Here is a 24,425-nt window from a genome sequence, read left to right as displayed (position 1 = left end):
CGTTAAAGTGTCTGGAGTTTTAAAAATTTTTATGTTTTCTCTGCCTTCTGAAATTCAGCATTAGGAGAATGGATTTTCTTAAGTAACAGACCTAACATCACTTATAACTTCAAGTTTTTAGCTAAACAAGCATTTCCTACAAAAAACTACCCCTTTGGCAGTGTTTCAAATCTTTTGATATTTTTTGATGTTGTTCTGCTAATTGTTTCTTCACAATGAGATATGCCACAAAAGTCAACTAAGTTAGCTTTGAAACAGGCTAATACGTAAAACCAGAAAGTTATGTATAGACATACACACACATGAACACATGAATAATGTGTTTACAACATAGTTACAACTTTATAATTCAAGAAATATATTTAGTCCCAAGATTTCCCCTTATAAACTTAGATTAGACAGCAAAGATCCATCCAGTAAGAACTATCTATATATTTTCTATGCATTCCTTTATTGCTTATTCAATAGCATTCACCATTTACTATGCAGGCAGTGAGCTTTTCTTTGGGGACACAAAGATGAATTCAACAAGGTCCATGTTTTTGAGAATCTTATTCAAGAGTCAGGAAATAATTGTAAATTATGCACGGCAAATGCTTTTGCCAGAAGTATGTGCAGAGGACAGCAGAGGCAGGAAGAAAGGGATCTGAAGTACATTGAGTAAAATTTTTAAAAAACACAGGAAAAAAAGTTCCAGAAAGCACTGCAGAGAATGATGACTCCTGACTTGTAGTTAGTGCTTCATAAACATAGTGCAAGCCCTAGAGCTAGACTTTCTAGGTTCAGACTCAGTCTTTACACGTCCCAGCAAGTTTGACCCTGAACAGTCACTTATCCTCTTGACTTTCTCATCTGTACAGTGGGCCACCAATAGTAACTACCTCATAGAGCTGTGACTCATTTAGAATGGAATAAATTTTAGATACAAATAATAGTAACTCAGAAGACTGAGAAGGCATTTGTTGGGAAAATAGGCATTTTATGGAGAAGAAAAAGCTTGTACAAAGTTGCAGAGGCTTCCCATTTCAGAGGTTGCAGACTGGCCTGCTCGTTGTTAGTAAAGCTTTGGGGTGTCGGGTGGAGGACAGTAGGGGCTGAGACAGGAGAGACAGGCAGGGGTGGACATGCTGGGCTGCATACCACAAGCAAAGAGAACCATCAATTGTCTGGAGGCTGGAGAGTCCTATGATCTAATATGATTTGGGTTAGAAAGCACATTCTAGCACCTGTGAGGAGGATGTTCTGAAGTCAGGTCAGTTCAGTTCAGTCCAGTTCAGTCTCTCAGTTGTGTCCGACTCTTTGTGACCCCATGGACTACAGCATGCCAGGCCTCCCTGTCCATCGCCAACTCCCGGAGTTTACTCAAACTCATGTCCATTGAGTCGGTGATGCCATCCAACCATCTCATCCTCTGTCATCCCTTTCTCCTCCTGCCTTCAATCTTTCCCAGCATCAGTTTTGAAGTAGGAGCAGCATTTTAGGCCGAGAAAATTTGGGAAAGCATTGCAGTCATTTAGGTAGGGGATGATGAGAACAGTGATAATGCAAAAATAAAGACATTGAAAGGAGAAGCATTTAAGATGAAGAATCAAGAGGACGCAGTAGTCTTTGAACACGAATGAGGAAAAAGGAAAGCATGATGCTACTAAGGTTTCTGGGCAATATCTTGTGATACCACTATTCAAATATAAACTTACAGGAGGGGACCAGGTTTCACAGCAGGAAATAAGAACTTTTGGTTTTGGTATGGAGAATTTGGTGACTCTAAGTCATCCAGTGGGTAGGCATATAGGACAATTAGAAGCTCAGAATTTTGGTCTTATTTTCCTTTGAGGCAATGTAATGTGTGGCACATCTACATTTAAAATTATTATGTCTTCCTGGTGAATTGACTCTTGTCATTCTGCAAGGCCCTTTTTTCTTTTTGACCTTAATGTCTACTATTGCTGACTTAGTATGGCTTTCTTTCCCTAGCTTTCTTTCAATTCATGACATATCTTTCAATCTCTCCATTTTGAACATTGCTATACTCCAAAGAATGTATTTGCGTTTTGGTTTCTTTGTCTTTCCGTTGGAGAATGTATCATATTTACATCTGATAAAATTACTAACATTATTGGGTTTAAATAGACCACTGTATTGTTTTCTGTTTGTCCCATATGTTCTCATCTTTCTTTAGCTATCTTTTTTGGCCTTTTCTGAATTAATCAATTATCACTCTCTTTTAAATACTATTACCTATGTATGCAGTTTCTCTTAGTTATTACCTTAGAGATTATAACATTCCCCCTTTACTCATCAGAATCTAGTTTAAAACTAGTCCTTTTACCATGACATGACAAATGCAACATTTTAAATCCATTAACGCGCTTCCTGTCTTCTGTGCTATTAATAGCCATTATTTAATTATTTAAATTCTACATATGTTTTAAGCATATAAAACATTTTTATTGTTTTACATAATTAATATCTACCATTGCTGCTGTTCTTTTCTTCCTGAATTTCTATGCTTCCATCTGGCTTAAATTTATTTCTTTATGAAGAACTCCCTTTAGTGCTTTGCTAAATTTATATCAAATATTCTGATAAAAATGTCTTTTGGCTTTTGTTTTTCTGAAAACAGCTTGATTCTGTCTTAAATTTCGTGGGGTTTTTTTTCTCTGAATATAGAGGTCTAGTTTGCCACCTATTTTCACTCAGCACTTTAAGATGCTATTTCATTGTCATCGGTGTTCTATCATTTTGGTTAGAAAGTCGTCAGAGAACACTTTCTGTGGGCCACACTCTGGTTTCCCTCACTGTGCTCATTGCATCGTGGAGTGTGGTACTCTACAATGAGCTATCGCTGAGCGTGTGTGCATGTAGGTGTGTATTTTAACCATTCTGACAGATGTGCATTAACATCTCATTATGATACTAATTTACATTTCCCTAATGGTGAAGAGTTTTCATGTGCTTTATTTGTCACATGTCTGTCTTCTTTGGTGGAGTATATGTTCATAATTTTTTCCCATTTTCTAACTGGGTTATTTGTTTTTCCACTGTCGGCTTTTGAGACTTCTCCATGTATTCTCAGTAGTTGTCTTTTCCAGGTATGTGATTTGCAAACATTTTCTCCAGTCCATAGATTGCCTTTTTGTCTTCTTAACAGAGCTTTTCTTAGAACAAAAGTTTTTAATTTTGACAAAATCCAGCATATTGGTTTCTCCTTTTAAGTACAGTGTTTTGATAACAAGGCTAAGAACTCTTAACTTATCCTGAGGTCTCAAATATTTTCTACTTTGATTTCCTCTAAAAGTTTTATGGTTTTACATTTTTCACTTATGTTTAGGATCTGTTTTGAACTAATTTTTATTTAAGATCTGAGGTTTAGGTTGGAATTAGTTTTTGCTTCTGAATGTCCAAATTCTCTGTCAGCATTTGTTGATAAGACTGTCTTTCCTCCATTAAATTGCTTTTGCATCTTTGTAAAGAATCACTTGGGCTTCCCAAGTGACTCAGTGGTTAAGAATCCCATCTGTCAAGCAGGTAGGAGACATAGGTTCAATGCCTGGGTCAGGAAGATTCCTAAGAGAAAAATGGCAGCTCACTCCAGTATTTTTGCCTAGGAAGCCCCATGGACAGAGGAGCCTCATGGGCTATAGTCCTTGGGGTTGCAAAAGAGTCGGACACGAATTAGCAACTGAACAACAAAGAATCACTTGGACATATTTGTGTAAACTTATTTCTGGTGTTCTCTTCTTTTCCATTAATCCATTTAACTTTCTGTTAATATCATACTATCTGGATGACTGTAGCTGTATAGTAACAGGTGGATCGATCCTTTCTAATTTATTCTTCTTTGTCAAGATTGTTTTAGCAATTCAAGAGCCTGTGCCTTTCAATGTAAATTTTAAAATAAGTGATCCTTTTACCGTTTTGTCATTAGTTTTGCCTTTTCCAGAATGTCATCCAGATGGAATCATACAGTATATAGCCTTTTCAAATTGGCTTCTTTCACTTACTAACATACATTAAGTTGTATATTACTATGTCTTTTCATGGCTTGATAGTTCATTTTTTAGCCCTGAATAATGTTCTGTTATCTTGGTGTACTACTGTTATACTATTATCTTGATGATAATAATGTTCTATTATCTTGAGCTTTAAAATAAGCTTTCTTAATGTCAACAGAAAAATCTTGCTGGGGTTTGGATAGGAATTACAATCAAAACTATGAATCATTTTGGGGAATAGTTGACCTCTTTGCTAGACTGAGTCTTCCAATCCATAAATACATATGTCCCACCATTTATGTAGATCTTTAATTTTTTTAAACAATTTGTAATTTTCAGCACGTAAATTCTATATATATTTCATCAAGTGTATACCGAAGTATTTTATCTTCTTTAAAACAATTGTGTTTTTAATTTCACTTTCCATATGTTCATTGTTAGTTTATAGAAATGTGATTGACTTTTGTGTATATTGTACTTGTATCATGAATTCTTGCTGAACTCACTTGTTAATTCTAGGAATTTTTATGCAGAGTCCTTGGGATTTTCTGCATTTGCAAATAGGGGCACTTCTATTTCTTCCTCTGCAGTCTGCATTTTTTTTTCTTGTCTATTATGATAGCAAGAGTTTCCAATACTTTGTTGAATATGAGTAGTGAGAAAAAGATGTCCTTGTCTTGTTCCTGATCTTAGGAAGAAAGCATATAGTTTTCACCCTTAAGTACCGTGTTAACTATAGGTTTTTTTGCATTGGATTGGCCAAAAATTTTGCTCGTATTTTTCCGTAATAGCCTATGGAAAAACCCAAATGAATTGTTGGACCAACCCAATAGATGCTCTTTATCAAGTTGAGAAAATTCCTTTCTATTCCTAGTTTTCTGAGTTTATGTCATGATGTATGTTGGATCTTGTCAATCCTCTTCCTGCATCAATTGACATGATTATATCACTATTACTTAATAAGGCATTTTAAAAATTTCAAAGTTGGTGAGACTGATTTTCATGAAGTGCCCTTCATTTTCAGGAAGAGACTATTAATGCATACATAAAGTGTTTTCAGTAATACCAAAATAATGCAAAATAAATTAAAAGTTAATGATATCCTTTTCCTTACCTTAAATTCTCTATGCATTGTATGGCTCTTTTTCTTGTGACTATAGCTCATGATTAACCGCTGAAATTATGTTTCTGTTAGTATTTTGGCTTAATGTGTCCCAAATATGACAGGACTAAGTACACATTCTATGTTAAACTAGACTGAGTCTCAAAATGAGATGTCTAAGGTAAGTCAATCTGAGTGAAATTACTAAAAACAAACAAAAAGCCTAACTCAGGATACAGAAACCATTTAGAATTTAGATTTTTTTTTCCTTGCAAACATAAATACGACACTTAAAAGGTGGTGTCTGTTTAAGGTGGTGGTTGTTCAGTTGCTCGGTCCTGTCTGACCCTTTGTGACCCCCAGACTGCAGCTTCCCTGTCCTTCACTGTCCCCTAGAATTTGCTCAAACTCATGTCCTTGGTCACTCAATATGCCAGCAAACTTGGAAAACTCAGCAGTGGCCACAGGCTGGAAAAGGTCAGTTTTTATTCCAATCCAAAGAAAGGCAATGCCAAAGAAAGCTCAAACTACTACACAATTGCACTCATTTCACAAGCTAGCAAAGTAATGCTCAAAATTCTCCAAGCCAGGCTTCAACAGTATGTGAACCGTGAACTTCCAGATGTTCAAGCTGGATTTAGAAAAGGCAGAAGAACCAGAAATCAAATCGCCAACATCCACTGGATCATCAAAAAAGCAAGAGAGTTCCAGAAAAATATCTACTTCTGCTTTATTGACTATTCCAAAGCCTTTGACTGTGTGGATCACAACAAACTGTGGAAAATTCTTCAAGAGATGGGAATACCAGACCACCTGACCTGCCTCTTGAGAAATCTGTATGCAGGTCAGGAAGCAACAGTTAGAACTGGACATGGAACAACAGACTGGTTCCAAATTGGGAAAGGAGTATGTCAAGGCTGTATACTGCCACCCTGCTTATTTAACTTATATGCAGAGTACATCATGAGAAACCCTGGACTGGAAGAAGCACAAGCTGGAATCAAGATTGCCAGGAGAAATATCAATAACCTCAGATATGCAGATGACACCACCCTTATGGCAGAAAGTGAAGAAGAACTAAAGAGCCTCTTGATGAAAGTGAAAGAGGGGAGTGAAAATGTTGGCTTAAAACTCAACATTCAGAAAACGAAGATCATGGCATCTGGTCCCATTACTTCATGGCAAATAGATGGGGAAACAATGGAAACAGTGAGAGACTTCATTTTTGGGGCTCCAAAATCACTGCAGATGGTGACTGCAGCCATGAAATTAAAAGACGCTTACTCCTTGGAAGGAAAGTTATGACCAATCTAGACAGCATATTCAAAAGCAGAGACATTACTTTGCCAACAAAGTTTCATCTAGTCAAAGCTATGGTTTTTCCAGTACTCATGCATGGATGTGAGAGTTGGACTAAAGAAAGCTGAGCACTGAAGAATTGATGCTTTTGAACTATGGTGTTGGAGAAGACTCTTGAGAGTCCCTTGGACTGCAAGGAGATCAAACCAGTCCATCCTAAAGGAAATGAATCCTGAATATTTATTGGAAGGGCTGATGCTGAAGCTGAAACTCCAGTACTTTGGCCACCTGATGCAAAGAACTGACTCATTTGAAAAGACCTTGATGCTGGGAAAGATCGAAGGTAGGAGGAGAAGGGGACGTCAGAGGATGAGATGGTTGGATAGCATCACCGACTCAATGGACATGAGTTTGAGTAAACTCTGGGAGTTGGTGATGGACAGGGAGGCCTGGTGTGCTGCAGTCCATGGGGTCACAAAGAGCTGGACACCACTAAGTGACTGAATTGTCCTTGTAGTCGGTCATGTTTAGGGTTAGGGAGTAGAATGAAGTGAAGTGAAGTGGTGAAGTGAAATTTGCTCAGTTGTGTCTGACTCTTCGCAACCCCATGGACTATACAGTCCTTGGAATGCACCATACAAGAATACTGGAGTTGGTAACCTTTCCCTTCTCCATGGGATCTTCCTGACCCAGGAATTGAACCCAGGTCTCCTGCATTGCAGACGAATTCTTTACCAACTGAGCTATCAGGGAAGCCAAGGGAGTAGAATAACAACTCCAGTTTACTTTTAGTGAAAAAGGCAAGACATGTTCATCTGAAGCTTAGTTGAACTTTTTAAATGAATTCACTGCTGTAGGGCAGTTATACACTGCAGCTTTGAAAATCATAGTAAGATGTACTCAAAGACAGGATTACGGAACTCCCATTTCCCTAAGGCACCAGCTTTAAATGCGTTTGTGTTCTGTTTCCTGTGCTTATGTTCTGCTCCCTTCAACTACACGCTGGGGAACAGGAAAATGCCTGAAGTCAGGCCGATCCTTATCTGAAAGTCCAGCTGGCCCGTGACTATCTGTCCAAGTAGCGGTTGTCCAGAGATGGATGGAGATCCTATCCAGAAGACCTCTATAAAATGTCAGCCTCCTCCAATGTCAGCTGCAGAAATGTCAGTTCTCAAGATAATTGTTTAGAAATGTATCTGCCTCCACTGAAGCCTTCCAGATGTTTTCTCTTAGATAAGATAGCTATTTCTTATCATCAGATTTATTCTGGCTTGAACTTCACTCTGAAGTTTCATAATTGGAGGGAGACAATTGAGGATTCAGTTACTGATTTTTAATTAAGTAGATCTGGACCCAGATCTCAATGCTTTCTGTGAGTTTGTATTTCCAATATTTCTTTAGCCAAACATTGTGCTTAGTTGTTCAGTCGTGTCCGACTCTTTGCAACCCCATGGACTGTAGCCCACCAGGCTCCTCTGTCCATGTGATTCTCTAGGCAAGAATACTGGAGTGGGTAGCCTATCCCTCCTCCAGGGGATCTTCCCAACCCAGGAATCAAATCAGGGTCTCCTGCATTGCAAGCGGATTCTTTACCAGCTGAGCTACTAGGGAAGCCCAACCAACATTTGCTTTCTCTAAAGACACAGCTCTTTTGTAGGAAGTGTTTCTTCTTTGGTTAGGAGATTAGAATGACATTTGTTCTCTGGCACAGAGTGGGTCTTCCAGAGTGCTTCTGACACAACTTGACTGACTAGGAAGTTGCTGATGGGTGGGAGCTGGCTGGACAGTAGAAACATGAGTAGTGACAAGAAAGATGGTGAGTTTGTGATGCTAAAGAACATGTCAAGGTTAAAGTCATAAACTAGCTCAAAAAAGGAATTCTAAAATACTGATATAGTAAACAAATATATGACACTATTTCATTGTTACAGAATTCTGCCTTTTTCTCCCCCTGTATCCTACTATTGTTGAAATTCAGAAATAGTAACATGGCAGTAGTACTTTTTGGTAAAGAATCCTTCCTTTGATAATATTTGTCTTTATATTTCCTCAAAGACATAGGCTTCCATTTCCATCTTGCCTTAGGAGGGGCAGAAGCACAGAGCAGTTATGCTAGGTTTAAATATCAAAGTGGGGAATCAGAGCAAGCATAACCATTCCATTTCCTATGCCAGAAACACTGAAAGATATTTACTCATATCATATTGTGTTTACGTCAATTATTTGACTATTTATTCATATAATATGTTTACTCATATATAGAATTTGAATTATATAACTCACTCATATAATGTTATATTTACTTCAGTTATTTGACTATTTGGGCCAGGATTATCTGACAATAATTTTAGTTCTCCATTTTCTTTATTCTGTGTGTTCATTTTATGAGTCAATGTACTCTATTATAGTTTGATAACTGGAAAAAGCTATTTTTGTATTGGTCAGTTATTGCCACAATAATGCCGTATAACAGATTATCCAAAATGCAGTGGCTTATACCTGGAATATTCATTTTATTACTCATGGATCATCAGGCTGGTTTGCTTGCATGTTTCAGGAAGCAAGTTGAGCATGTTTGGCTCTATAGTATGGGCTAGGGCTGGGTCTGCTTTCCATGCAAGTCCCCAGGGCATGAGCTCTTGGTGGATCACACAAGCACAAAAGTCCAAGCCAAAGAGCATCAGCACATTTAAATGTGCTCTTCCTATTTCATGGCCGCTAATATTCCATTGTCTCAAGCAAGTCACATAGTCAAATCTAGCATCAAGTGGACAGAAAAATATACTCTGTCCATTCTAGAGCACTGCAGAGAGACAGACTGAAGAGTTAAGCCTGTGCCAGTGCACATCAGTGAGCTGCGGATTCTGCTCTGGGATTCCCTGAAGGCAGGATGTCTCTTTCTTAAGACATTAGTAGCAGTCGTAGCAATAGGAGTAGTCTTGTATCTAATAAGTGTGTATCTTATCTTGTATATATCAGCAATAAGGTATATAATGGCGCTTGCAGTGCTCAGTATAATTGTCATTCTATCCTTATTAACTTAACTAGTAACAATTAATAAGCAAGTGGTGATTAAAACATAGAGCTTAAGTTTTTTTAAAAATAGCATTTAGTTGTTGGAGCTGATGTATTAATAGACTAAAGCCCAGCAGTCCAGTTTGCCTGAGTACAGACCTCCAATTCTCACTTCCCCTACTTCCTCCAGCCCAGACCACAGCCATATGCTCAGGTCTGGTTTCATCTCCTCCAGATGCATTTCTAGATTGGACTTGATGAGAAAGTGCATTCATCCTGACCCTACCACTCCTCTGATCAAAAACCTTTCAAGTGAATCCCTACTAGCTATAGAATAAAGTCTATAGATCAGATTCTATAAATGTAAATCCTTGTCCACTTAACCTTTGGTTACAAACTCTTTCAGCCTGGACTTGCCAATACCAACCTCATTTCTCTATGGTCTTGTCCAGTTTATCCTTTAAGATACAGATCAAATGTCACCTCCTCCTTGAACATTCTAGATCCTCTTGGCCTGAAATAATAGTCTCCCTTTCTTGCAAAATTTACCTCTGCCACTTTTATGGCACCTGTCATTTCTAAATGGTATCATCATTATTGATTTTATGACATCACTGCTATTGGAATACCATTCATCTTTTCCCATCTCAACACTAAATATAAATACAGGTAACTAATAAGAATCTACTGTATAGCACAGGGAACTCTACTCAATACTCTGTAATGGCCTATATGGGAATAGAATCTAAAAAGAGTGGATGTATGTATACGTATGACTGATTCACTTTGCTGTACACCTGAAACTAACACAACATTGTAAACGAACAACACACCAACAAAAATTAAGAAATAATAAATATATTTCCTTGACTAACAAACAAAACGTTATTTAATAGGTAAATGAATTTCTCAATTCATTAATACCCTTAGTAATTGTTCTTCCGTGTCAGGCTTTTCAATAAGCCTAAGTGGTTGCCTTTGTAACAGTCAGTCCACATTGGAGCAAAAACTGTGCAATCTCCATTTCTTTCTTCACTTTGCAGACCTGTTGCCTAGGAATCCATGGTGGCTCAGCTGGTAAAGAATCTGCCTGCAATGTAGGAGACCTGGGTTCAGTCTCTGGGTTGGGAAGATAACATGGAGAAGGGGACGGCTACCCACGCCAGTATTCTGGCCTGGAGAATTCCATGGACTGTATAGTTCATGGGGTCAAAGAGTCGGACACGACTGAGCGACTTTCACTTCACTTTCATAGGAATAGAGTGATTAGCATTGCTTAGGGTTTCAGAATAATTTTGCTCCAGATGCTGCTTATGGATATATCAGGGACTGGACGTTTGGAAGCATTTCAACTCCAGGAAACACCTGACAGTGCAAATAATCTGTAGTTGTACTTCACTTAGAAGCTACGACAGGGTAGCTTGACTTACTAAATAAGGCGCCTATGCTGGAAAACGCTCTGAGCATTTGGTATCTTTTGCATCCCGTGTCGGCAGCCATTGTTTGCCTTGCCTACCAAGAGCCAAGTCCTGAACCGTAGCGCCCCCTAATGTTGAAAGCAACCCTTTCACATTTAACATTAACATTAATATTAGTATTAAATGAAATGAGACAGGTAAATAAATGGAAGACCACTGTCAGTGAATTTAACTATGCAACTTGTAATGCTGAGTATTTGTGTAGATTGCAAGCTTTATGAATACTACTTTGAATGCCTATTTCATCTCCATTCCTCCTAGAGCTGTTTTGACCTTAATTCAGTCTCATGTATTCATTTCAAAATTACCAATAAAGTTTTTCTTCCTTTCCAAAGCATCAACTTAGGCTGTGGAGTGGAAAAAACTAAATCCTGTGCTCTGAGGAGTCTGTGCCATATTTTTTTTGTAACTAAGCAGTGAGAGTATTCTTATCTCTCTTTTGTATTTTTATTCTGAATTTCAGAGTTTTCATTTCAAAGTATATATTTTTCTCAAAGTTCCTCTTCTTCAGCTTTCCCATATTTTTGGAAAAAGAAGGATTCAAATATAGAGTACAGTTTAATATTAAGTGGAATGGAGTGTTAAATGCCTCTCAGCCTCTTCCTACCAGGCTATTTAAATAAAAGATATCTTGAGAGCCAATTTTCTTGGCATGTGGGGGAAATTCTTCTTAAATTCAGTTTTCAATCTGATAGTGTTCATGAAAGCAGAACATAAAGGTAAAATGTGTTCACAGTTTCCATCAGTTTTGTTATGCAAAATACTTTATTTTGTATAAAATTGGATTTTGCAAGGGTAAAAAAAATTCCGGTAAATCATATCAAGCGTTCTAAAAATGCATGTAGGACCATATCTGTTTACCCACTTTTCTAGGCAACTAGATGTGAGTTGGTAGAGGCTGACAGATCAGTGATTGAAGAGGAAATAAATAACAAAGACGCTAAGGCAGGGGGCACCCGCGCTTGCATAAGCTCGATGAAGCCTGCAAACAACCTGATAATGTTCATCAAAGTGTGACAGAAGAAAGAAACTATATGATTTTAAAAATCCTCCACATAAAATTTAAAATTTACTTTCTTTGCTCTGCATATTGATGTGTCTTTTTTTGTTTTAACACAGGGCCTCAGCAAGGATGTGGTGGTTATCTGACAGGTTCAGATCATTCCTTTGCCTCCCCTGATTCTGATTCTAATGGGAGGTATGACAAGAGTTTAAATTGTGTGTGGTTCATCACTGCCCCCGTGAACAAAGTCATCAAACTCACCTTCCATACATTTGCTCTGGAGGCAGCAACTACTTTGCGAAGATGCATTTATGATTATGTCAAGGTAAAGCTATTATGTTCTTTAACAAGAGTCTTCTAATCCAGACTTTTTCATGATGTATTCCAGTTTATACCACACATAAAGTCCTGAAAGTTGTGAGTACTATTAATTGTTTAAATGACCTGTTCTTTGATGATGTAAAGCAGCAGTCTCCAACCTTTTTGGCACAAGGGATGGGTTTCATGGAAGACAGTTTTTCCATGGATGAGGGCAGTGGAAGATGGTTTCAGGATGATTCAAGTGCATTATATTTATTATACTAAAGCGTCTGCCTGCAGTGTGGGAGACCTGGGTTCAATCCCTGGGTTGGAAAGATCCCCTGGAGAAGGAAATGGCAACCCACTCCAGTACTCTTGCCTGGAAAATTCCATGGACAGAGGCGCCTAGTAAGCTACAGTCCATGGGGTCACAAAGAGTTGGACACGACTGAGTGACTTCACTTTCTTTCTTATTTCTGTTTTGTGGCAATCTCAGGATATTCTGCCTTGACTTTTGGGGTTAGGGTTCATGCTCCTATGTGAATCTAATCCTGCAGCCAATCTGATCAGAGGCGGAGCTCAGGTGGTGATGCAAGCCATGGGGAGCAGGTGTAAATAGAGATGAAGCTTCATTCACTTGCTCACTGCTCACCTCCTGCTATGTGGCCTGGTTCCTAACAGGCCATGGACCAGTACTGGTCCATGGCCTAAGGGTTGGAGGTCCTCTGATGTAATGAATGATACTGCAACTGCCCTATCTTCACATCAAAATAATCTCTGACAGGAATGAGTCAAAAATTTTGTGTAGCTTCTAACATTAGCTTTAAGATTCACTGTTCCTCCAAGCCTTGTCAAGAGATAATTTACGGCATGATGGGTCCTCTGGAAAGACATTATCAAAGGACCTTAGGCAAAATCTAAAATAAATGACAGTGTCTATATGCAAATCATCACTCCTTCCTTCATCTATTTTTAAAGTTTGGATATTTACTTATTTAATATATTACTTTTAGATGTGAAAAATATCTTACTTCTGAAGTCCCATTAGAAATAAATCAAGAAACTTTTTAATATTTAAATGACTCTTTAATATTAAATCATTGTATTTATCAGGATATATGCATTTAGATTAAAAGTGCTAAGCAGCATCAATCAATATACTCCACTACACTGTTGGGGGTAAACAACAGGCACTCTTTTTGTTCAGGAGGAGCTTAAAGTTGGTTGCACAGTTAAAGGATAATACATGCGAATCAACACCAGGTAGTTCAGGAGAGTTGATATTCTGTACACTGGGCATAGGCTTGAAGCCATGAGCAAGTTTAAAAGGGAGGATGGTTCATGATGATTTGGTGGGAACAAGAAAGATACATAGAATGAAGAGAACCTTTATTCAAGTTGGGACAGAGGGCATTCTAGGTGAGGCAGAAAAGGCATTGAAGTTGAATGAGTGAAGAGGTTGACTTTATCAGGGCAGATTATTGTTAAAGCACAGCAAAAAATAAGACTGGATAGGTGGAGAAATACCCAGATTATAAAGGATCTAGAACATCAAGCTAGTGCATTTAGATTTTATGTAGTTGGAAATAAGAAGTGATTGCACGTTTTCCAATGAATCATAAGATGAGAACAGTATTTAAGAAAGATGACTCAGCATTCTGAGTGGATGGTCCGGGGAGAGGCTGGAGTTAGGAGCCCAGGAAGAAATTACCTTTAAGTGAGGAGGGTGCAGAGATGGTGCTGATGACAAGCTGGATGTGAGAGAAACTTAAGTTCAAAAATCATCTTAAATTTTGCAGAAATTGGTTTTAAAAGAAAGGGGAGAAAAGTCATAGACAAAATACACATTTGAGCACTTAATTATAAGAAAGAAAGAAAAGTCGCTTAGTCATGTCTGACTCTTGGCAACCCCATGGACTGTAGCCTACCAGGCTCCTCCATCAATGGGATTTTCCAGGCAAGAGTATTGGAGTGGGTTGCCATTTCCTTCTCCAGGGGATCTTCCTGACCCAGGGATCGAACCCTGGTCTCCCACATGGTAGGCAGACGCTTTACTGTCTGAGCTACCAGGGCACTTAATTATAGATGGTCTTATATTTTCACTGTGAAAAGGACCATGCCCAGAAGACCAAAAGAATGTCAGTACTCTTAGGAGGAGGCCGTGGTTTTGCAGGAATAAGTTTAATTTGGATGATGGCAGGGCCAACAAGTGAAATTGACCAGGGGCAGAGAATGCCAGAGCTCCAGCAAGGGGGCAGTGGCATAAATAGAGAGAAGGCAGCAAAGAGAGTTTCTTAAATCAGGAGAGATGCTTCTTTGAGAGAGATAGCATGGCACTGGACAGCCAGGCTCCCGCTCAACTCCAGGAAAGGTCCAGGGTGAGACAGCTGGAAAGGACAGAAGAATCAGGAAGAGAAACAGACAAGTCACAGAAAAATGTACCAACCAGGAATAATGCAGTTATCACTGAAGTCAAGGGAGAAAAGTCTTTTACCAAGGATGGATGGTCAGTACTATTAAATTGTAAATTAGAGGCCAGGAAAGGTTAAGATAAAGAAAAACTCATTAGACTGGATGACAACCATTTAAATAAAGTTTTGGGACAGAAGCCAGATCAGAAGGAATTCATGAAAGACTACAGATAACAAGAAATGTCAGATCAGGGTGAATTCTTCTTGTCTGGAATGAGACCAGAGTGGCCAGAGCAGCAATGAGCTGCTCAAGGCTGTTCAAGGCTGTTTGAGTGCTAATTTTACCAGAGGATAAATACATTTTCAGGGCAGGTAATATGGACTCAAACCCAACTTTGCCACCTGACAAATTTCCTAATGTCCCTGATTCTCATCACTCCATCTATTGAAAAACGAACAAACAAAATCACACAATTGTACCTGTCTTGCAAGACTGTTTTGAGGATAAAGATGAGGTATGTTAGAGTATTTAGCACTGTGCCTGTCATATAATTTGTAAATAAATTTATTTCTTTTTTCCTCATTTTGGGTGACTCTACATGGCCACGAAGTCTGTAGAATCTCCTTTTCTTAAAATATTATGAATAATTGATTTACATATACATTATTATGAATGTAAATACAAGGGGGATGTTTAGAATGTGGTTGTGCCAGGAGGAGGCTGACTGGATTTATTCTCAAGATATGTTTCTATGTGTGATTTGATAATACAATTAAAAGAACTATTGGAAGCTCCCTGACAGTCCAGTGGTTAGGACTCTGCTCTCACTGCTGAGGGCCCAGGTTCAGTCCCTGGTTGGAGAACTAACTAAAATCCCACAGGCTGTATGGGGTGGCAAAAAAATTGTTTTTAAATGAAAAGAACCATTAATTTTATAGATGTTTTCAAGCTATTTAGGACAGACATAACAATATTGAAAACAAGGAGCTATTCTCTGGCTTCAATATAAAATGCCCTTTCTTTTTTAAAAGAAATTCTGTTCAGATCTACTTTTGTTTTTCTTTTTGGGAAAGCAGTTTCCCTCAATTGGCACCATTTCCAGCTTATATGAATCTGGCAGATCACAGGACAGTTCTTGGAATGTGAGGCCTGGAGGTACCTTTATTAAAGAGATTCACTGTGATAAATAGGACACTGGGCTCATTTTAGACTGTTTCTTAGAGATTCTAATCAAATCACTTTTTAGAAAAGTTAATTTAATTCTGTAGGTAGATATTTAAGTGAAAACATGCCACATCCTTTATTCATTTGTAATTATATCATTATTGTTTTGAAAGGGTTGACTTGGAAAGTTATTAACATAACTGCAATAGGGGACTTCCCAGCAGTCCAGTGGTTAGGAATTTGGGCTTTCACCACCGAGGGCCTGGGTCATGGAACTAAGATCTTGCAAGCCACCCAACATGGCTAAGAAAAACAACTACAACAGTAGTAACAACAAAAAGATAACCGCAATAAGTAGAGAATTATGTGTTTCACTGAGTGGTTGCTGTTGAAATTGACATCACATCCATTCCCTGAAGAGTCACATGGCATGATTATGTGTTGGGTGTTGTGCCTGGCACTTGAGGTGTGAGAATCAAAGATAAGCTTCAATCATGGAGCTGTAAGTGGATGAGATGGATAACATGGCAAAGTCAATAAATGCGATAAACACAGAAAAATAGAGCAAAACACCAAAGTATGAGTGCTGTCACTCCAGGGTTCAGAAAGACATTCTAGACGGGATGGCTGAGCTGAATTTCAGAAAAAGAGCACAAAAGCAAGCTTCCAGTGGGTGATTGGTTACCACAGAGAAGTGGGTGAAGAGGGGAAGCAAGCTGCATGGTGTATACCCCGCTTCTGAACACCAGCCTATTCATCAGTTAAGTCATTCCTTTGTGGAGACCAGTGAGTGAAACAGCAAAGAGGACTCAGTTTTGTGACCATAACTGACATTCCTTTGCTAGGAAACATGGAACAGGAAAAGGAGGGCTTCTTTCTAACACTGCCCAGCTTCTTCTCAATGCAGTCAGCGCCCCTTGGAATAACCAGTATCGTCTAATGATCCTTTGACCATCTGAAGTGAAAGCTCATCTGTGCCATAGCCTAGCCACATATATAATTTCAGTTTACAATTATGCTAAAAGCTTCGAAAAGGAGAAATAAAAGGAAAACCCATAAAATAATGTGTATATCAACATGTAAATGCTCTGATGTGACTATGCTAAGTCACTTGATTAAGTACTAAAATCCTTCCTATGTATGGAATCATGACAAATGCATACATAGAAATGTGGACTGGTATGAGTACATAGGCTCTATTTGCAACTTAAAAGATAATGGCAGTACCCATCCACAATATGAATTTCCAAAATTCAAATCAAATAGTTCCAGATAAAACTATAGTCTTCCCTCAACTTATATAATAATTGCCTTCTTGGAAATTTGGTTCTTACTAAAGCAGTGCAAAATATTTTTGTGTTTATGTACAGAATGAGCTTAGGTTCTGGGACCAAATGATTTTAAACAGTTTTCTTACACACGTGTCTGGCAGGACTTTCATAGGTATGTGGGATATATAAATCTTCACACTGCACACCTGTCCTGTGAATTTTGTTGGAATTCTGCAGTGTGGCTTCTGAACACTAAGTGCCAGTTTTAGCCTCAGACTACTATGATGAGCCAAGAACACCCCACTTTTGCAAAACACTTCCTAGATGATACAGTTCTCATGGAAAACCTTTGTCTTAACCCAACCATCAGTCTGTGATCAGCCATGGGAGGAGGGCTGTCCAGTTTTGGGGAGAAGGTCAGTAATTGGGGAGAAGGTCAGTAATTGGGCATCAGGTCTTCATCCTTATAAGATAGCACCTACTATCCATTTATTCATTCAATGAATGTTAATTTGAGTACTTACTATATTCCCAACACCGCCATAAGCACTGGAAAAGAGCCTGAAATTACATAATAATCATATTAATAATATTATTGATTTTATATAATAATACTACTTTTGTTGTTATATTAAAAACTCCTGCATTTAGAGCTGATTCTCTTCATTGCTCCTTTGCAAGCTGTTCTAGAGCTTGGACCAAGCTCTAGAACCAAGGCACACAGCACCAAGCCTGGCACATAGCACCGAGAATAAAAACGCTTGTGGATATGAACATGATTTTATACAGGCAGCGATGGTTATAATAAAAACCTAGAACCACTAGGACCAAGATAACATTTTCCCCAAAAGATTCTATAAAGTATCCAAGTTCAACCCCAAACCTAAAAATTTACTCTACTCTCATTCTCATTCCAAATTATACCCAGGCATGTTGTCCAGCAGACTCTGTCAGACGTTTCAACAGTAAGATCAAAGAATTCATGAAGATACTCTGAGATGCTACATAGTCTTCAAATAAGACTATTAAAATTCTCCTGTTATCACATTCCCAGGAAAATGTTCAAAGATAAAGTCCTAAGGAAACTGATGTCTAAAATTACGAAAGAGAAAATGAAAGTGTTAATTGTTCAGTTGTGTGTCCAACTTTTTGGGACCCCATGGACTGTAGCCCACCAGGCTCCTCTATCCATGGAATTCTCCAGGCAAGAATACCAGAGTGGGTTGCCATTCCCTTCTCCAGGGGATCTTCTTGACCCAAGGATCACCAGGGAAAATTACAGAGTTAAATTTAAAAAGAATTAAAGCCCAATATCAAAACCTCTTGCCCTCATGCATTAAAAATTCATAGAAGTTAAAACCCCCAAATTTCCTTCCCTGCTTTCTTTAGTTGCTCCAATCAGGGAGGATCTGGCAGTAGCTATCATCAGAAGTTATCTTCCACCAGATTATTTCCGCAGTTCCTTCAGGGTCTTAAATAGATTCTAACCTGCACCACTGTTAAAGAGGTTTAAAAGCTGAGAAAACAAATTCCTCTCAGCACTTTTCTCCATCCACAAGACTTAGAACTTAATTCAAGCTCCAGGTCTAGGCGGTTATGGCAGTGACATGTGCTCCCAGAATGCACCACGCAGCTGCTGGTGATGCTGTGGGGCCTCAGGGCAGTCCTCAGGACGCCATTGCTGACCTCGTCCAAGTAAGAGCCCCCGCCTGCAGCGCTCGCTGCACGGTGCACTTCCTGCAAGCCTCTACAGAGCTGCCCTGCCAAGTTAATGGTGGAGACGTGGCGTCGTCAGGGAAAAAACCCTGGCCTGGCCTACACAGGAGTCCAGAGCCTCTATCATCTGTCCTATTTCAGCTCCATTAGGAGAAATCTTACTGTGGCAGTGAGTGAAGTAATGCGAACACCAGCTCGAGGCTGGGCATGGTTATACAGTAAGTCCTCTACATGCTGCTGCCGTTGCTAAGTCACCTCAGTCGTGTCCAACTCTGTGCGACCCCAGAGACGGCAGCCCACAAGGCTCCCTCGTCCCTGGGATCTCCAGGCAAGAACACTGGAGTAGGTTGCCATTTCCTTCTCCAATGCATGAAAGTGAAAAGTGAAAGTGAAGTTGTTCAGTCTTGTCGGACTCTTAGCGACCCCTTGACTGCAGCCCACTGGGCTCCTCCATCCATGGGATTTTCCAGGCAAGAGTACTAGAGTGAGGTGCCATTGCCTTCTCCAAAGTCCTCTACATACGAACCTTCAAATTGTGAGCTTTCAAAGATGAGACTGTGTGTGCCAGCCCCTGTATGCCAGCTGTCATACTATATAAACCTCATACAGTACCAAACTATATAGCTGATTGTGTTAATTGGGTACCTAGGCGAACTTTGTTGGACTTAACGAACAAATTGGACTTAACAGACGCACTCTTGGAATGGAACTTGTTTGTATGTTGGGGACTTACTGTAATTTCTTTCCATCACTTTGCCCACTTATCCATTTAAAACCCAAATCAGATCTTACAACTCCTGTAGGAGATACAAGGCCCTTCGCATGAAGCATATGAAGCATCGGCCTTGTCCCAATGAACTCCCTGGCCCCACACCTGTTCTCTCACCTCAGGCCGGTGGGCCACAGGGCAGGGAGGTGTTGAAACATGTCAGGCCTTCTGTCCTTCTGTGGCCTTCCACACCTGGATGCATCTGCCCGGGGTACCCTTCCTGTTGTCTCGGTCTGGAAGGCCTCTACTCACAATTCAGGCATCTGTGTGGGGTCTGTCCTGACTCAATCATATGAGTTCCCCTCATACACTGAACTCTTCTCCTATAGCACTCTTATTTCTCTATTTTATGTATAATTCACACACACATATATTTAATTTATGAACCTCTTCTCATTAATCTCTGAGTCAAATTAGTGTCTTAAAGGTATGGGAAGTGCTTATGCATCCTTGTATAGACAGGACCTAGCTTGGAGGCCTGACACACAACACCAAGAATAAAAACGCTTGTTGATATGACCATGATTTTATACAGGCAGCGATGGTTATAATAAAAACCTAACTTGTTTACCAGAAAAAGTACACTGCCTAAAACTTGGCAAATCTGCTCTTCTGTAAAATGAGGGGATTAGATAACTCAGCCCCTCAGTCTCTTTTGGCTTTAAAATCTTACTAAAATTTTATTAAAATCATGTTCAAGGAGAGACACAGTGCCATCTAGTGGGAAATTTATTTTTGTGTTTATTTTGACAAGACTGTTTTTAACCATTTCTGTTTGATGTATTCCCAGCATTTTAAAATAATGTCAGGGATCATGGCGATGCTGAGGCTTAATAACACACCATGGTTCTCTTCTCAGTTCCGTGTTTGGATCCACACAGATATTTGTTTTAGCAGTGCAATAGGGATTGCTCAGATGGAGAACACTTTGTCTTCTAGTGACGTGTTTGAGAAAATACAAGCACTCACTATTTCAACATTTGCTGAAGGGCATTTGCTGAAGGCTCCTTTGCCTGGGGGTTGTTCTGGGTGCTGGTGACATACAGGGAATAGTCAGAGGTCCCCTCGCCCACCCACAGGTTTATATGCTTTATGGGGGAGAGACCAGAAGAAGTAAACAAGCAATAAACAAGGTAGGTCTTGGTTATAGTTAGAGAAGAGAACAGGAAACAGGAGGATGCTGGGGGAGTGCCCACTAGGTGGAGTTGGGCTCTGAAGGGGTGGCATCTGAGCGGAGACCCTATGATGAGGAGTGGGCCATCCAAGGGCTGAGGAGAGAGCTCCTGGGAGGAGGAGCAGCTCAGAGAGACTTGCCAGGGGATGGAGGAGTTATAGGGAGACCTGGGTTCGATTCCTGGGTTGGGAAGATCCCTGGAGAAGGGCATGGCAACCCACTCCAATATTCCTGCCTGGAGAATCCCCATGGACAGAGGAGCCTGGGGGGCTACAGTCCCCCATAGGGTCACAAGGAGTCGGACACGACTGAATGACTAAGCACAGCACACCTCAGAGGAGTGGGCAAGTGTGAAGAGCAGCCCAGGCCAGACAAGAGCAGGCTTGCAGACCATGCTAAAGAGGGTGAATTTAACTGAAGATGCAATGAGATCCCCAGCGACATTGTAGGCCAAGCAGGATCTTTGCCTGTTCTAAACTTACAGATGTTCAGGCAGCTTGGGGGAGAATGCTCTGTGGAGTCAGGGCTATGAGAAATGTTACAACAGTATAGGTGAGGGACCACTGTGGGGACACCGGAGATGGAACCCTTGAGACAGAGGATGAAGGTGGAGCAGAATCGATGGCGGTTCAGAAGGAGGCAGGGCAGTCGAGGATGGCTGAGGTGCTAGGCTTGAGCCATTAACTGACGCAAAGATGACTTGGGGGGGCTTCCCTGTGGTCCAGTGGTTAAGACTTCACCCTCCAGTGCAGGCGGTGCAGGTTAGATCCCTGGTGGGGAAACTAAGATCTCACATGGGGAGGGGAGTGGTCAGGGAAGTCTACTGAGTCAGTGATGTTTGAGTCAAGACCTAAAAGAACAGAGGGGAATGAAACCACGTGAATAAACAGGAGAACATTCCAGGCAAAAGAAACAGCAGATACAATAGCGAGGATGCCGGAGCACCTGTTTCACTCCAGGAGCAAAGCAAACAAAGTGGAGGCCATTAAGAGTTCAGCTGGGAAAGTCCAGGAGTAGAAGTAGGAGCAGGTTCTGTCAGGCCTCGGAGGCCTTAGTCACGGCTTTGAGTGGGTGGGGAGAGCTTAGGAGAGTTCTTAGCGGAGCAGCAGCCTGGTCTGACTAACACTTAAACTGTATCCTCTGGCTGGTGTGTTGAAAACGGACTGTAGAGGATCAAGAGTAGGACCGGGGGCATTCATGGGAAGATGCGATGAGAATCAGGCAAGAGGTCACGATGGCTTGGACCTGCGCCGTTAGTGGGGACAGAGGTGAAGGTGGTGATGGGTTTGTGGCTCTAATGACATTATTTTTTAAATCAAATATGACTTTCCCAATGAGAAAAAAATTTTAGGCCATTATACTAGATTTTTACTGAAAATCATCATAGCGTAATTGATTCGATAACAATTCAGTTCCTAAATTAAAACCAGCATTAAGAACATTAGTGTAAGATTCTTAACTATGACCTCTTGTAACTTCATGTGCATTTTAGTGTAAAATATGCAACTTCTTTGTGACTAATGGATAACTAATGAGCTGTTTTTCTTTTCAGTTATATGATGGGGACAGTGAAAATGCCAACTTGGCTGGAACATTCTGTGGTTCCACCGTACCTGCCCCCTTTATCTCTTCTGGAAACTTCCTTACAGTTCAATTTGTCAGTGACTTGAGTTTAGAAAGAGAAGGATTTAATGCTACATATACCATCATGGACAGTGAGTAAACTGAGACATTTTTACATGTTATGAAACACATGTGTATTTATGCACTCAAAATAATGACATGATTATATCTATACTCAATGTTAATTACTAACCTCAATGTTAATTACTAACCTCAATGTTAATTACTAAACGCAATGTTAATTACTATCTAAGCTCAATGTCAGTTACTAAACACCCTATTAATTACTTTGTGTTTAATCCATGGTACAAATTTGGTACAATTCTTAGTCAAGAATGTATAATGTAAATCCTTCCTAGAATGATATAAATACAGCTCCTTTGGGTTGGAAGAACAAGGAAAATAGAATTTTAAATATTATATGTGGGATGAGTTACAAGTAAAATGTCTTCTAAGTTGTTTCTTATTTCCCATCTCAGTGCCTTGTGGTGGAACATTTAATGCAACTCGGACCCCACAAAGTATTTCATCACCCAATTCATCAGACCCAGATGTCCCCCTTGCCACCTGTACTTGGGTCATTGAAGCTCCCCTACATCAGCAGGTCGAGATAACTGTGTGGGCATTTCAGCTGCACTCTCAAGACTGCAACCAGAACTACTTAGAGTTTCAGGACCCACCGGAGGTAACAATTGTATGAATGACAGAAACATCTATAACCTTTTCATCAGAGTTTGCAGAACACTTGAAGTAATGAGGGCATGACTGGATAAGTTCTCAAAGTTACTTCCAGCCTAATGTGCTTTTTAGCCTTTTATGACACCCTCTATTTATAGGCATTAAGAAACCTGCACTTGGTCTGTAGGTCGTGTGCCTATTTAACATCTGGGTGTCTTGGCAAAAGTGCCTGGCCCTGAGAGGGCCATGGAGAGGGAAGGAGAGGGTGGGATGAACTGGGAGGGTGGCACTGGCATATCTACACCACCATGTGTGAAGTAGATGGCCAGTGGGAAGCTGCTGCACAGCACAGGGAGCCCAGCTCCGTGCTCCGTGATGACGTAGAGGGGCGGGATAGGGGAATGGGAGGGAGGCTCAAGAAGGCAGGGAGATATGTATGCTTATGGCTGATTCACATTGTTGACCTGGAGAAGGAAATGGCAACCCACTGCAGTATTCTTGCCTGGAGAATTCCATGGACAGAGGAGCCTGCGGGCTACAGTCCATGGGATCGCAAAGGGTAGGACACGACTGAGCTAGTACCATGCACGCACACATTGTTGTACAGCAGAAACCAACACATCATTGCAAAGCAATTATCGTCCAATTAAAAATAAACTAAAACAAAATAAAACAGAAAAGTGCCTGCTCTTGTGCCCCATCCTCAGAGACGGATTCCCCTATTAACCTGAATTTTTAAAAACTTTTCATTTTGTATTGGAGTATGGCTGATTAACAAGGATGTGATAGTTTCAGGCCATTAACCGGAGTTTTTGATGTGTGTCTCTGGCATTCTGCCTGCAGTGCTCCAGGCAGAAGCCTGTCTGTAGTCAGTGGGATCTGTGTGTAGAACAAATTGGAGGGTTTGGTTAAGAAGCCATTTGGTACCAGTCTAAGGGGACTATATTCATGGTTTAAAAAACAGAGAAAAGTTGTTTTGTTTTTTTAAAAAATGGATCAGTCTGAATTGCTCATGGGGTAAGATGTTGAAGAGATTGTTGACCATAAAACTGTGATGGTCACAGAATACCTGAGGATTTGTGCATCAACATCATGTGATTGACTAGTTGTCTGTGAGTATGGTTTCAGTGTGTCTGCCCTCTGATGCCCTCTTGCAACACCTACCGTCTTACTTGGGTTTCTCTTACCTTGGACAAGGGGTATCTCTTCAGGGCTGCTCCAGCAAAGTGCAGCCACTGCTCCTTACCTTGGACGAGGGGTATCTCCTCACCACCATCCCTTCTGACCTTGAACGTGGAATAGCTCCTCTAGGCCCTCCTGCGCCCGCGCAGCCACCACTCCTTGGAGGTGGGGTTGCTCCTCTCGGCCGCCTCCCCTGGCCTTGGACGTGGGGTAGCTCCTCCCGGCTGCCGCCCCTGATCTTGGA

At 40.3% G+C, this 24,425-nt stretch overlaps 1 protein-coding gene across 1 annotated transcript in view; it reads left to right on the top strand.

Annotated features, from left to right (window-relative positions):
• Window positions 1–24,425, top strand: part of CUBN (cubilin) — a 260,122-nt gene that overhangs the window by 223,409 nt on the left and 12,288 nt on the right. The window contains exons 60-62 of the mRNA XM_055543913.1: window positions 12,009–12,217; window positions 22,251–22,413; window positions 22,801–23,006. Of these exons, the coding sequence (XP_055399888.1) occupies window positions 12,009–12,217; window positions 22,251–22,413; window positions 22,801–23,006 (578 nt within the window). The remainder of the gene's footprint in view (window positions 1–12,008; window positions 12,218–22,250; window positions 22,414–22,800; window positions 23,007–24,425) is intronic.

The sequence above is a fragment of the Bubalus kerabau genome, chromosome 13 (assembly GCF_029407905.1).
Source record: "Bubalus kerabau isolate K-KA32 ecotype Philippines breed swamp buffalo chromosome 13, PCC_UOA_SB_1v2, whole genome shotgun sequence".
Lineage (NCBI taxonomy): Eukaryota > Metazoa > Chordata > Mammalia > Artiodactyla > Bovidae > Bubalus > Bubalus kerabau.
The sequence above is the reverse complement of the archived record's forward strand: the minus strand, read 5'-3'. Positions and strand labels throughout refer to the sequence as shown.